Source organism: Plutella xylostella, chromosome 12 (assembly GCF_932276165.1).
Source record: "Plutella xylostella chromosome 12, ilPluXylo3.1, whole genome shotgun sequence".
Classification (NCBI taxonomy): Eukaryota; Metazoa; Arthropoda; class Insecta; order Lepidoptera; family Plutellidae; genus Plutella; species Plutella xylostella.
In genome coordinates, this window is record NC_063992.1 from 2,722,928 (window position 1) to 2,738,164 (window position 15,237).

The following is a 15,237-nucleotide window of genomic DNA, read 5'->3' on the forward strand; positions in this document are numbered from 1 at the left end:
TTTGACGGAAAGCTACCTTTCCAGTAGCACATGTTGGACTAGGAAAATACAATGTATGGAAATATACAGTATATTTGCTACGCTCTACAAAGCTACAGTTTCATAGCGTACCGTCTCTCCGTAGATACAGTGGTCTGCTCATCAAACCCTTACCCATCAGACCCTTAACACCAGCCTCAGAAGGGTCTCATTCCAGTGACAGTCACGTGTAATCTGTCTGCCACAATACGGCTAGTTAATTGTCTGACGAAGCCTGAAGAGTGCATTCGCTTATGCTCTAAATAGCATAATGTATCGGCGTTGCAGGGGGGTCACTCTATAAGACGAAAAATGATGTTTCGGAGCCCTGCCGCGCGAGAAACGACTCTACCTCATTTTATTAAACTTGCCGATTGCACGACAGCTCTCGTTCCTTCCTTTTTCGTCAGTATAGAGTAACCTTTCAGGACGCACTATAATTGTATCAGGGGCGGAGAATGCAGGTGCATTGTCACGCGAATCGAAAGGGCTGCGCGAATTTCATGATTGTGTTTGTGTGATATATGTGCAAAATTTGGCATGAGGAAATAACTTAATTTAAGTTAATCTGAATTCAGACTCTTTTCCTTCTAGTAAGCGCTGCATTCATATTACGTATGAATGTTTCCAGAAGTGGTCCAGAGATTATGACAAAAGACACAACATAATCTTTAACTACTTAATGTTTTAAATATATGACCTGTAGGTTTTTTTTTGGTTTTTTTAAATAAGCAAGCAAGCTTATAATATGTACTGTACTGTGTATATTTGCTGTACTACCTAACCTACATGTAAACAATAACTACCTGTACATTTATCCAGACAGCTCTCTGTTTGTCTCTTTAGATGTAACGTTATCTTGTGTAGAGATTCCTCCTGTTATATCGAGTACAGAGCGATTGTTCTGTGCCCTATTTATGTTTAGCAATCGTTAGAAATGTCAAAGTAAAATACCTCTACGGTGGCAAGAGACACACATTTGTGCAACAATAGAAATAGTGATGGCATTGTTTACTCTTTGAACAATGCTTAGGTGAACCCTGCGTTCTTATCGAGCTAAAAATCTATTGGTAAAATTATTCAAAACAGACAAAGTATTCTTTGTTGCTCAGAGCTATATTTGGTATATGGCTGAAAAGATAACGTTTCTAGACGTGTTAGTGCAGATTGTGAAGTCTTGGTTCATTTCCGAGTCCACTCAATATCAAGTAAGTACTAAAATGATACCGATAGCTAAATTACACATAATTATGACTGTATTGCCAATTATTTAACGTGTTTCCTTGAATAATATAACTTTGTTAAAATGGTTAAAATTAAGTTACTGATAGGAAATCTTATAATCGATACTTAAAATAAGTATGTAATAGAAGTAAGAGCGTTATACATAAGTATTGTGTAAAAGTCAAGTGTACACACATATTTTCTGTAAAATTCCAGCCAGTTACAAAGCTATTGAATCAACCCTCAGAATAAGGGATGATGTAAAAAGCAAGAATTCAAAAATAGAATTCCGCTGATCGATGTTTAAATAATAATGCGAGGGTTCGAAGTAACGACGGCAACGTCGCGGCGACGCGACCGCGACGCCAGAAGAACGGACATCGCCCATTTATTATTAATACACGTATTGATTTAAGTCATTTGTTTTCGTTACACGCCACAATGTAATGTAAAATTACATGAGTCGTGTAATAGGTTTTTTTTACAAGTTTTTCGATTAGCAAGTATATTAAATCTTATTTTTTATTATTTGTGTACCTACTGCAGATTAATTTCTTTGATGTAATCCCAAAGGAGGTGGACACTAGACTCAGGACATCGCGTCGTATATATTTAATATTTTCTTATCGAAACATAATGATTAGTTTAGTTTTATATTGCTTTAGAAAATTCACATTATTAAATCACTTTAACATTGGATAGAACAAATTGACATTGAAACCGATGTTTTTAATCTCAGTCGATTAGTCGCTATGACGCGACGACGTCACGATTGGCAAATTTCAAAAATAGAACATCAAGACTCAAGACCGCCGATCAAAGTGGAAACGTATTGAACTTTCAACACTTTCTTTGCATTTCAGTGAAAAGTGCCGGTGTGTGCGTTACGTGTGTATACGATAAAATTACTGCTCTATATACGTGTAGGCAAATTGTATCTATAACGTGGTCAGTTGTCAGTTACTAGTAGGGTAACGGCAGCGCTGCATGGTTCCTGTCAACTTACGTGTAGAAATTACGCGGCGGGTATTACTAGTTTTTTTTTCATGTAGTGCTACGTTCGGAAAACGTTTTTCGTGCAACACGTGGTTGGTTTAGAAGTTTCATCCCAGTTTCGTTGATTACCGAACGGTCGGCCTCGCGTGATTTCATTTCGTACGGCTACTAAGTGGATAAAAAGTTTGCAAGTTTGTTTATTTTGTTGTGTGCTTATTTTGCGTGTTCTAGTGTTTGTGTTTTTGGTGAATGGAGTTCAGTTTTTGTGCGGGATTTTAACTAGTGGGTAAGTTAAATTATAATAAAGGTTACTTAAATAAAGTAAACTTATTGGTTACAATTAACAACAGAGGAATATACACTGAACAGCAAATACAAATGCTCTAATTTCTTATTTTTTGTGCCTGTAAGAGACCGTTCTTAGCGATAAGACCACCTATTTTCAGGGAAAGCCAAGGAAAAGTTATAAGTCATGTAGCAATGAATGTCAATGGTGTACAATAAATACTTTGCATTTAGTAAGTGTTTTGAGTATCAGCTATACACTAGTTACGGAAGTTCATTTTATTTTTACGTGCATCATGATAAAGAAGTGTAATTAGTTAACTTATCCTGTAAGTCCTATCTGACACATTTACTCAGGAAGGCTTTTTACAATATTTTTATCGCAAAACTTGCATTTACCTAAGACTACCTCAGAATCTAGGTATTTAAGATTTAATTTTCAGAGTAATTATTTGAGGATTCCGTTGTTATTTCAATTAAATTTAGTCTAGCTTTTAGCTAGGTATTTAATCAGCATGATATCTCCTTGAGAACAACTGACCTACAGTGTTATCGGGTGCAAGGCACAGGTCACAGCGCTTATAAATGCTCTTGGTCATGTGGGTCTCTCGCTCCTTTATATAGCTGTCTCGCTCCCCTGATCAAAGAATTGCACTTCGATAGGTCATTGAGGCTGCGATCCCAGTAGGCAAACCGTTTGCCCAGCGTAGCGCTGCGAATTGTGAAGAGTGAGCGCAAAACTAGTAAAGTATGAAAAGTCGACGATACTGGGGTCAATTTTAAAGGTATTATACCTACCTAGTATTATTATGTTATATCCTCATTATAGATTAACAATACTTACAAGATGGAGTGACCATGCAAAAGAAACGTCACAAATAACACCAAACTTCTACCACTGAGCTCATATTCTGAATGATTTCAGTTAGAAGATTTGTATGTTTATTCATTGGTATAATTATTGACATCAGTAAAGTTTTGAACTTATACGGTTTGAAAGTTAACAAAATACGAATAGTTTTTTTGCCTATCTGTATGTGACATACCATATTGTAAGTACATTGTTAATTTAGGGTATGTAGGTATTGCTGCTTAAAAATCTTTCAGCTTGCGTAACCATCTGCTGTTTTACCAACCTATATAACGTATACTGCTGGCTGGCTACGTAAATTTATTTGAAGAACAGCTTCAGTAGATATATGTGCAATAAATATATCACGATTAAATTGCAGCATTAAGACGCCTGTGGCTGCACAAATGAAAATAAAATGCGGTAGTGTGGGCGTGACCTCGAAAATGAGAGTATTTCGGTATATTTGCATCAAGACGCGGAGAGCTTGTATCAAATTGAAAGTTCATCAAGCGATTCAAGCTCACGGTTTTCTTTCAGGAAGTTTATATAGATATTTAACTTAATTGTATATAATTATATTATATTATATTATACCTATTATGTACCGGGTGTACAGGTTGTTGCAAAAGCGGTCATATGTATGAGCTGAATGGGGTGTGACTCAGTATCTCATTCTGAACAACTTTTTGTGCAATTTTAGAATATTGGAGATGTTTTTTATGGAAGTTATCTAGGAACATAATCCTTACTAATATTATAAATGCGAAAGTAACTGTGTCTGTCTGTCTGTCTGTCTGTCTGTCTGTTACTCTTTCACGCCAAAACTACTGAACGGATTTGAATGAAATTTGGTATACATACGGTATAGACCCTGGGAAAAAACATAGGCTACTTTTTATCCCGGAATTCCCACGGGAAAACTTTTTAAGGCGAAGCGAAGCGCGCGGGAACAGCTCGTATGTAATATTATTACACGTCTTAGCCAAAACAAATAATTGAGACATTCGCTTGGAAACTGGTACATTCGTCCTGATTTGCATACATTTTATGAACACTATCCTGTTTAAAGAAAATATGATTCACGGGTATCCTTCAGTCCTGTGAAAAAAAAACATAATAAACTTGTTTAACTGCAATTGGGTAGGTAGAAAGATAGAATATTATTTAATTGTACACAAGAACATTGTTTATACAGCTTATATACAAACACATAGGTACAAAAAAGGCGGCCTTATCACTGAAAGCGATTAGAGTTAGGTACCAAGTAGATGTAAGATCTGTTTTCTGTAAGACATTATTTCTTCTTTCATAACGCAAATTTCAGCTCCTGCGGAATTGTTTATAGTTACAAGATTTGAATATTAACTACTAAGTAAAAATGTTGAAAGTAAGTACCTACCTAAGTAAAAAACTTTACTAAAGGTATTATAATAGAAACAATAACATATCATTGTTTAATATAGGTAAAGTAAAAGTAGTATCTGCTAGTAAAATAGTATAATTCATCAGTGCCTAGGTACACATCAGGTTTAGGTTTAGGTTTAAACGTTTATTCTCATAAGAACATAATATACATTTGTTCACTTAAAATGAGATGTTAATTAATAAACTTAACTATCTATGTTAGTCCTTAAATAATAATATTTAGGTATACAGTATACAGTAACTATACTACTACTTCAACTGTACTAAATAACGTTACATCAACTCATTAGGAGCTAACAAATTAAAGTTCGTCTCACAATGTGCCAGTGTTAATTTCCGAATTACCATAACCAATTTATACAGTGTGAAATGCAGTTTCGTCTTAACCGTTCAATTGGGCTAAGTATTTTGGACTGACTCCAAAACAATTAGCAACCCACCGGGCGATTCTGCTTTGTTCTGTAGGAAACTGATTCTACGACCGGTTTCAGACTTGAATACGATCGTTTACGCGTTTACACGCTAGCCACATTACCCGCTTCAAATAGTCTGTCAAATTAATGTTTCTTAATAAACCTTTCTCAAAAAACCGAAAAGCGTACAATCTGAGCTACATACATATGCTTATATGAGCATACAAACATATGCTTTCAAATACGAGCTCATACACATATAAGTACTAGAGCTCATAAATACTTACCCTGGTCTGAAACTGAACCTGAAATATACATGTGTGGAGATAGAAGAACTAAACTGAATACGCGCACCAATGGATGCCTTGTTCGACTACTGTATTCCTGATATTTAAAATACATCTATATAAATACTATCGGAACATCTAGAATCGTTTCATTGTTACGACGTTTCGGAGCTACGCTAATACTACTACAGACAGATACAAAAATACACAAACACGTTAAACTTATGACACTTTATGCGTCGCAGGTAAAAAGCGAGGGTACATAGTCATAATATCTAGTTTAGTCTATTGCCTGAGTAGAATATTTCCTATTTGGTTACAATTCTAAACTCTGTCAGTACACGGAGACAAATAAAAACGTACCTACCTATCCATAATTTAAAATAATATTCACTTAAAACAATAGTTTGTTTGAATGACAATATTTCAAGTAAGTTATTGATTGTATCCGAGCATCTGTTCTGTTTCACAGTCATTTATGGCTATTATTGGAAAAGTGGTTATTAGAGAACTTGGGGTAACGAATAGGACTGTTATTAAGTATATTGCATTTGTGTGTTTCGATAATGTTTTAAGGAGGCAAAGTAAACGGGGGGAATTATACCATACAATATGTAATAAATATATTTACAGACGCTTTAAAACGTAATAAGGCATGGACTACTATCAAATTATAATATTATGTATGAATAAATTAGTATTACTTTTATTGATCGATCGATGATCATCGATGATGACACCAACCATTTTTTAATAACAACAACGATTACACATGACAATAATTTGACAATTATTGTGTTCCTCCTCCTCCTGCCTTCATTTGCTTGCCGTCCACTTATCGATGAATATCTCAAAATATCCGAATCATTAAATTACTAATAAGTTAAAAACTTTACTATAACTAACGTTAGTTTAATACGTCTATGATCTGAATATTACTGAACTATATACACCCTGCTTCTCTATAGAAATGTTTGTTGTTTACGTGTTTTTTTTTTAGAAACGGTTTTTTTACCGTTCTTCAAAAAAAAGTATTTTTAGTTTTTTTTTAAATGACCCTTTGAGTCTCCCGTTTTCAGCTAACCATACCACTTTTTAACACCCTGTAGTTTCCAGACTCTGTTGACCTGACATTTAGAAGTCGTGTTCGTGTAGCGCGGCACAGTTTCGAAGTGATGAACCGTCAACAGGCTAAAAATACTACACTTATTAATAAACTGTATGTATATTAACTATTCATTACATATATTATATTTATAGTTAAGAAATATGAATGAAAATGAGCACGCGTCATTTGGCAACGGGCCGATTAATAAACTCATGTAGTGATCAACTATTATATCCGTACGCGCTATCTAACATCTATAGGGTAAATGGTACTGATACTCATCATCATCATCATCATCATCAGCCAATTATCATCCAATGCTGGCCTCTCCCAAGGAGCGCCACAACACTCGGTCCTCGGCCTTCGTCATCCAACCACTACCGGCTACCCGCCTAAGGTCATAAAACTGATACTCATAAGAGTTATATTAACTAAATAAGAAAGGTAACCAAGTAAAATATAGATTGCTTAGTATGTATGTAACATAATACACTACTCATACACTTACGGGCACTTACAAAATTCAGCACCAAATGTTCCCATTTTTTTAAATTTAATACGAAATTGAGGGAAAAATTTAGGTTTTTTACTTTGTAATATTCTGATGCATCGTTAAAATGTACTTAAATATAGCAGAAGGCGTCATCAAGTTAGTTTTTTTCCGTTTAGGAGTAATGTGGTGATTTTCTCAATGGAACTTTTTCATTGCCCGTGAGTGTATAATGGTTTGGAGTTTTATAATAAACGGCAACAAAATCAACAATAGTACCATCTATAACATCGACCACCGGCTCATTACCGCCAAGCTCGAGCACTATGGGGTTCGCGGATCATCGTATGATCTAGTGTCATCGTTCCTGTCAGGGCGCAGGCAGATCACAGTTGTGGGGGGTGAACAGTCGTCTCCAGGTGAAATAGGAGACCGCTCAGTGCCACAAGGCTCGAATGTTGGTAACGTCCTCTTCCTGGTGATGATGAACGACCTCCCTCATGTGACTGAGAAGGCGGAGTTTATTATGTACGCCGATGATATCTGCGCCATAGTCGCTGGTGAAACCGACCAATCTCTCGCAGCTAATGTTGTGTACACAATGGAGGCGCTGATTAATTGGTTCACGATAAACGGCATGCAGGTCAACATCGACAAAACTAATCTCCTGTCCTTCTCGTTGCATCGCTCCGCTGCTGATTTGCCTGCGGTCATCGTCCAGGACACTGCGGTGCCGTACGACACCTGCGCCAAGTTCGTGGGGTTCCATTTTGACACTGGGCTGCAATGGCACTATCATATTGATAGTGTCTGTGCAAAACTCAATGGCGCCTTCTACGCTATCTCACGGCTCGTCCCCACACTCTCGAGAGAAAACCTACTTAAGGCATACTATGGTTACTTCCAGAGTGCCTTAACATATGGTATAGAGCTGTGGGGGCTGGCCGCTGATCGAGAACGGCCTTTTCTCCTGCAGAAGAGGATGGTGAGGCGCATGATGCGGGCGGCCCCGGACGAGCCGGCGCGCGCGCTGTTCCTGCAGCTGGGCGTGCTCACCGCGCCCTGCCTGTACGTGCTGGAGGTGGCCAAGTACGTGCGCCAGAACCTCGCCCACTTCACCCCCCTCTCCACCACTGCGAGGCTACAGAATAGGCGGAAGAATGACTTGACCCTAAACACAGCCCGCCTTGCTAAAACCGAGAAAACCGTGCATATAATGGGTCCTAAAATTTACAATAAAATCCCGGATGACATACGGGAGTCGCAAAGCTACTTTAGTTTTAATTGTAAGCTAAAAAAATATTTGAGCAAGAAAGCATACTACTCAGTAGACGATTATCTTAATGATAAATTTTAATGTTAATACTCGTAAATATTATGCTACGCATATGTTCTGATATTGTTTTTATATTAATATTATTTTATTTTTTTTAAGTGACATTGTATTCTTGTTTACTTTATTTATATGCTTTATATGACATTATTTTTATATGATTTGTGACATGCCTAATTTAAGTAATGTACCTACTTCATTATATTATTATTAATAATAATGATATTTATGACGATGTATTAAACTGAATAAATGAATATGAATATGAATACCTACTAGAACTTGAATCACAAAAACATTTATTACCTGATATTTGAGTTGTGTCCCTATAATATAAAACCCTTACGACCGTCTTTTTAGCAATTTCTATTAACTACCTATTTGCATTCACTTAATATTTTTGTATTAATTAAGAGTTTATGTATGTAACTCTACAGTATCATTGGCTATGAAAGCCGTTTTACGCTCAATATTACCATCAACATTAATTATAACCGAAGCTCGATACCCAATGTCAATTTCAGTATATAAAGCAGAGCTACTTATTTAGAAAATGTACGCTATTCGAATAGTTTTTTAATCGAAATGCTGAAATCATTTGATGGCATTATCAACTAACTGTTGCTTCAAAGTTTTATTATAAGTACATACAGTCATACATTAAATTGTTTTGTTTTAATTCTCAAGTTGATTGTTTAAGTTTTAGTATTAGTAGGGTACTATGTATATATGTACTTGGAACACAATTTCCAAGAATTTTTATAAGATACTTAGATAATAAATATTATACCAGATCTTCTTCTTCTTTCGTGGCAGTAAACATGCGAATTTTCATCAGACCAAAAAGAAGCAACTTTGATAGCATTCTGCATGGTTGGCCTGGAGTAAGTCTTCCCGAGTATACCAGATAGAAATTGCATATAATAACTGAACTACCTACTCAACTGGCGTGTTCCAATTTACTACGCTGCGGTAGATTTACCAAATCTCTTTTAGCCGTACCTTATAAGTATAGTGCCACAAACTTATCTGTTCCGGTGACAGCTTTAAATAAATCTCTAATATTTCTTAATTCTATAAGATTTTAAGTTTGCTCGTATTGTTAACCCGCGGATAGTCGCGCGTGGGTCGAAAAGACCCAGCACTCTATTTATACCTCGATAACTTTTAAAATATTTGATATTACTGATTGGCGTGCCTAGTACCTTTAAGTTACCATATAGGCTAGCCGCACTCCCCACCCCGACCAGATTGCCCGCGGCACTTGGACAGGATGGACATTCAAAGTGAGTATGGGTCTTTTCGACCCATGAGCGACGCTTTGTGTCAGTATAATTTTTTTGATATTTTTTTTATTTTATTATTTTTTCTTTTCAGAAATGTAACGTAACCTTTTAGACGATCTTTGTAGAGATCACACTGCATTTTTATGCATTAATTGTAATCCGAATATGTGAAAATACCGAAGAAAATACCTAATTATATACTTAATCAATACAAGGAAGAAGTAATTTTGTATGTAAATTTATGTTAACTTTGAAGGCTGATTGTTGATTATTTTTTTATATAAAAAGTTAATTATTTTTTTGTTACTGAGGAGAATGGTTATTATTTTAGATAAAACTAAGTCTTTTTTATTGATAAATATAAAATTAATAAAAATAAGCTATAATTTATGTTCCTATGTAGATAAATAAGAACATGAAGCATAGTACTTTTGAAACTGTCAAAACATATTTTTTTATCCATAAATTCATAAATAATTTTGATTTGAATATAGATTTATTACTAACCTTACGTTTGATGTACAATAATATCTAAATTTTCTTTTTTTTTCGAGAAAATAGATCAATTTACTTTCGGGTCTAAAAGACCCACATGCGACTGTTTGTGTCACGAAATTTGACGCGAGCACTGGCGGGTTAATTCGCTCTTGCGGTGTTAATAAACCCATCTAATGTTTTAAAATATACAATTCATTAGTAAGTAATGAGATATGGATCAATTTAGTTCGCTTTCACCGGAACAGATAAGTTTGTGGCACTGTATATGAGGCAGTTCTATCAACTGTCAGTCGCTGACTACTCTGGAGGGTTACTCTGACTTTACAATGTCAGAGAGCTGACATGTAATCGGTACGTAAAATTTTAATGCAACGTTATGTATAACCGTTATAATCAATGTTATGTAGGTACATTTAATGCAATGCGGCGAAACTGGGTTTTTCCTAAGCTATGGTGGGCCAAAAGTGTCTATTTATCATCCGAGATGCACATTTCTCATCTATTTATACGCTGAAAATTCACAAGAATGTTTAATTTTGTAGGTCAGGTTCATTTTGTGTTTTGGCAGCTCTCTCTCTCTCAAAGTGAACTTTTTCACGATAAAAGACGTTGTATACGATGTTTTTATCGATCTCCTTCATTACACGTTTCGGTCGATTCTTGGCTTCGAATTGTGAGATCTTATTATTGAAATTAAGAATAATAAAACAAATGATACCTACGTAGTTTTTTTTAAAGAATATGTAATGAAAAAAATAGAATACCTGTGCTGTTCCTCGATTTCATTTTTAGGGTTCCGTAGCCAAAATGGCAAAAACGGAACCCTTATAGTTTCGTCATGTCCGTCTGTCCGTCTGTCCGTCTGTCCGTCTGTCACAGCCGATTTACTCGGAAACTATAAGTACTACAGTGATGAAATTTGATGGGAATATGTGTTGTATGAACCGCTACAAAAATATGACACTAAATAGTAAAAAAAAGAATTGGGGGTGGGGCCCCCCATACATGTAACTGAGGGATGAAATTTTTTTTTTCGATGTACATACCCGTGTGGGGTATCAATGGAAAGGTCTTTTAAAATGATATAAAGTTTTCTAAAAAACATTTTTCTTAAAGTGAACGGTTTTTGAGATATCAGCTCTCAAAGTCGTAAAAAGTATGTCCCCCCCCCTCTATTTTTATAACTACGGGGTATAAAATTCTAAAAAAAATAGAGGTGATGCATGCTAATTAACTCTTTCAACGATTTTTGGTTTGATCAAAGTATCTCTTATAGTTTTTGAGATAGGTTGATTTAACTGTAATTTTGGTTAAGTTATTGTGCTTACTACGGAACCCTTTGTGCGCGAGCCCGACTCGCACTTGGCCGGTTTTTTTATTCTATTGTAATGTAATAATTATGTCATACGTGTTTATAATAAGTTTAAGATTATAAAGCGAAGTTTTTAAAAAAAAAAAGAGATTTAGGAAAAGTTCAGTTGACGTTTGCGTTTGTCGCTGCAAGTAGTTCCACGAACCACCATTGGGGGCGCCACTGCCGCATTGATTCCTCTGCTGTCGTTGTAGGTGCCAACATCTATTATTATATTAGATATAGTATTTTTATTAGCACACTGACTCATGAAATTGCCGACACCCCTAATAAATAAATTTTACAACAATTTTATGTTCCGCAAAGTTGATAAATGTGTCACCCATGATCGTGCACTGCTAGACAAAAGCTTCTTCAAAATAGGGCAAGAACGTTCTGGACTTGTGTTTATGCTTAAGGCGGTTCTCACCCACCTTGTAAGTAGTAGTAAGTACTCTCATTTGTAGAGAATGTACGCACAGTCCAACACACAGAAAACACATCTCCGTGCGTTCATGCAATTCACGCAACACGCAGCGTGATGAGGAGTAGTGCGAGAACCACATTACTGATATACCTACATTATTCAACTAATCCGTATATTAACAATCTTGGCATTTCATTTTTATCAAAGCTATTAAATCAGAACTGTTACTGTACAATTGTACATACCTAGGTACCGTTCTAGATTATTAGACTCAATAATCACTTTAATAATGAAATGGTTAAGCAAATTTTTGCACCAATACATTTCTTAGCAGCAAAACATGTAAGCACCAACCTACTAATATATGTATATTTTAATGTAACCCTCTTCAGACATTATAAGTAAAGCTAAGAACACGAAAATACCATAAATCGTTTATTGACATTCCTTATTGAGCTCAGAACTGGTCGCCTGTATCCAAGATGGCGGCCATCGATCGTGGACATTCAATTGTTGATGAGCCACCACTGTTACCAAGTAACCAGGGCAGATACAAAAGGCATATTGACCAGTAGGAAACGACATTATCGTGATGTAGAGCTGGGCAGCGGCGCCATTCGTGTTTTCTGATGTTCAATGATATTTTTCAGCGATGTTCAATGATATTTTTCAGCCGATTCTAAAAGTTATTATCCTCATTCACATCATTCATCGGCATTGCCGACGCCGTTTCTTCATAAGTATTACATTTATGAAAAATCGATTGGTCCGATACGTCCAACACTTACGATATCGATCGTGGCTCGATCGTGGACGCTTGTAAGTTACTAGAAATGTTTAATTTTTTATTTTTCTATATTTATTATTGTATTTGTAACAATTTTTTTTAATATTTCCTTATGTTGTTTACAAGGGTCTTGTTTAAGTTTACCTAACTGTAGCGGCGCGACGATTTCACCCACTGCACTGTTACTAGAAATGACATCGCTATGATATTTATCTCGCTAAGATTATAGTATCATAAATCACGTGCATTAGAATGTTTTTATAGACAGAAATAATGCAGGCCTATTTACATCGCCTATTAATGTACGTAAAGATAATGTAGCATTTACTACCACTACTTACTGTAACGAAAGAAAAAGTCCCCGGCCATCTATTTTTGACGGACTTTGAAAAGGAGGAGGTTCGCAATCCATCTGTAGGTATGTCCGATTTTCATCACTTTTTTATGTACTGGGTTTATGGTGGTAATATATTATTACTGTTAATTTCTTTTATATCGCTTTCAAGCTAGTGTAACTAAGACCTCAGTATCAGTAAGTAAACATTGCTAAGTGAAATGGAAAGTTTTTGAAACCATTTTTATTACTATACACTATTAAAACGTACCTCAAAGAGCGTTTCATTTTTAAAAACCATCCCGACAACAGACCAATGAGATCCTCACAAATGCGTTTATTAGATTTCCCATCGCATACTACTGAGTTTTACAGTAACTCATTTACTGTGACAGCTATAAGACTGTGGAATGCATTACCTGTAAATATCCGTTTTGCGAAGACAGCTATAGGTTTCAAAAAACAGGTAAAAGAACATTATCTTTCCTCCATCTTGCAATAGTACCTACCTATATTATATAAATCTATATAACTTTGATTACATTATGTATGTATGTATTTAAGTATTTATTATTAAACATGAATGTTTACTACACTTTGTACACCTTCCTCATTTATAGTTTAAGTCTCTCCTCCCCCCAAAGGTTGCCTGGAAGAGATCGCTTTTAGCGATAAGGCCGCCTATTGCGTTATATTGTAAATTGTTATTTATGTAAATTATTTTTAAGTCAATAAAGTAGTATTCTATTCTATTCTATTCTATTAAAAGGCCTAACATTAATTATTATTCAAAAACCTACTAAACTGGGAATCGTAACATCAAATCAAAAGATTTATCACGTAAACAAACAATTAATTTAATAAACACGCAATTTTTTATTACGATTCCCGACGCGTAATCCACCGGGATCCGACTTCGAGCAGAAATTACAATCGTGCTCGGTATTCCCCTCAATTTCGAAGCTACAAAATATATTTTTTCGTATCAATATCTGAAGGAACTGTATTAAAATCATGAAGACAGATTTAACAAAGTTCGGTTCTTAAGGCGAAGAAGTAGGTTGGCTGGTAGAAAATGCTCTTAGCATTAAGCCCACCTTTTGTGCATTTATTATATATTTGTGCAATAAAGAATTAAATAATAATAATAATAACAACAGATGCTTAAGATGAAACTTTCATCAGCTAGACTCTTACGTATGGTTATTTTTCCATGCTGTTTATTATATAATATAAGTAAGCAGGTAACATTTTACTCTTACTGCACTCGCAATGAAAAAGTTCCAGTGATAAAAACACCATAATATTACCCCTAAACGAAAAAGGCTACCTTAATGACGCCGTCTGCGATATTTAAGTTCATTTAACACTGCATTAGATATTACCAACTAATCCTAACTAATATTATAAATGCGAAAGTAACTTTGTCTGTCTGTCTGACTGTCTGTCTGTCTGTTACTCTTTCACGCCAAAACTACTGAACGGATTTGAATGAAATTTGGTATACATATGGTATAGACACTGGGAAAGAACATAGGCTACTTTTTATCCCGGAATTCCCACGGGAAAACTTTTTAAGGCGAAGCGAAGCTCGCGGGAACAGCTATAATGTAAATATCTTTTTATGAAATGTTTTAGAAAATCTGGGTAAGTGTAACTTTTTCATTGCTCGTGAGTGTACAATTTGTCGGGAGCCTACACCCATTTCTGGTCTGGCTCGCTCCAGAATGAGGACGAAAATGCGACGAGATGTACTGTCATTAGGTTCTTCATCCAACGTGTTTCCTAAATTATTTCTAAAATTCATAATTAAGTAGACTTAGAAACAGACTAGGTATAATGTATCGCGGTGCGAACATTTTAGAATTGAGCGTCTGATGTGGGCCATTATACGTGAAAAAAAACGTGGCAGCTAGCTGTCCCGCCACTTAAGTTTTAAACAGAAAAGAGTCTGAAAATCTCTCACTCGCAAGCAATGAATAAGTTCTACCCACACAATATAATAATAATAATAATACATTTATTTTCAGATAACAAGATCCATAGTACATGCAATGTCAATCAAATTAAAAATAAAATAATATAATTAAAAATTAAAATTAGATCACAATAAATCAATAAA

The 15,237-nt window shown here is 35.4% G+C and overlaps 2 protein-coding genes across 3 annotated transcripts in view; both read left to right on the top strand.

Moving 5' to 3' along the window:
- The first annotated feature begins 2,197 nt into the window (after positions 1-2,197).
- LOC105388446 (CUGBP Elav-like family member 1) overlaps positions 2,198-15,237 on the top strand; it is a 262,076-nt gene continuing 249,036 nt past the window's right edge. For both annotated transcript variants that reach the window (XM_048624510.1, XM_048624511.1), the window contains exon 1: positions 2,198-2,524. The gene's annotated coding sequence lies outside the window, so the exon portion shown is untranslated. The remainder of the gene's footprint in view (positions 2,525-15,237) is intronic.
- Positions 7,332-8,456, top strand: LOC125489237. Its single transcript, XM_048624438.1, has one exon. The coding sequence runs from the start codon at positions 7,332-7,334 to the stop codon at positions 8,454-8,456; it is 1,125 nt and encodes a 374-aa protein (XP_048480395.1).

Coding starts and splice junctions, on each gene's coding strand:
- LOC125489237 (XM_048624438.1), top strand. CDS start 7,332: ATGGTTTGGAGTTTTATAATAAACGGCAACAAAATCAACAATAGTACC.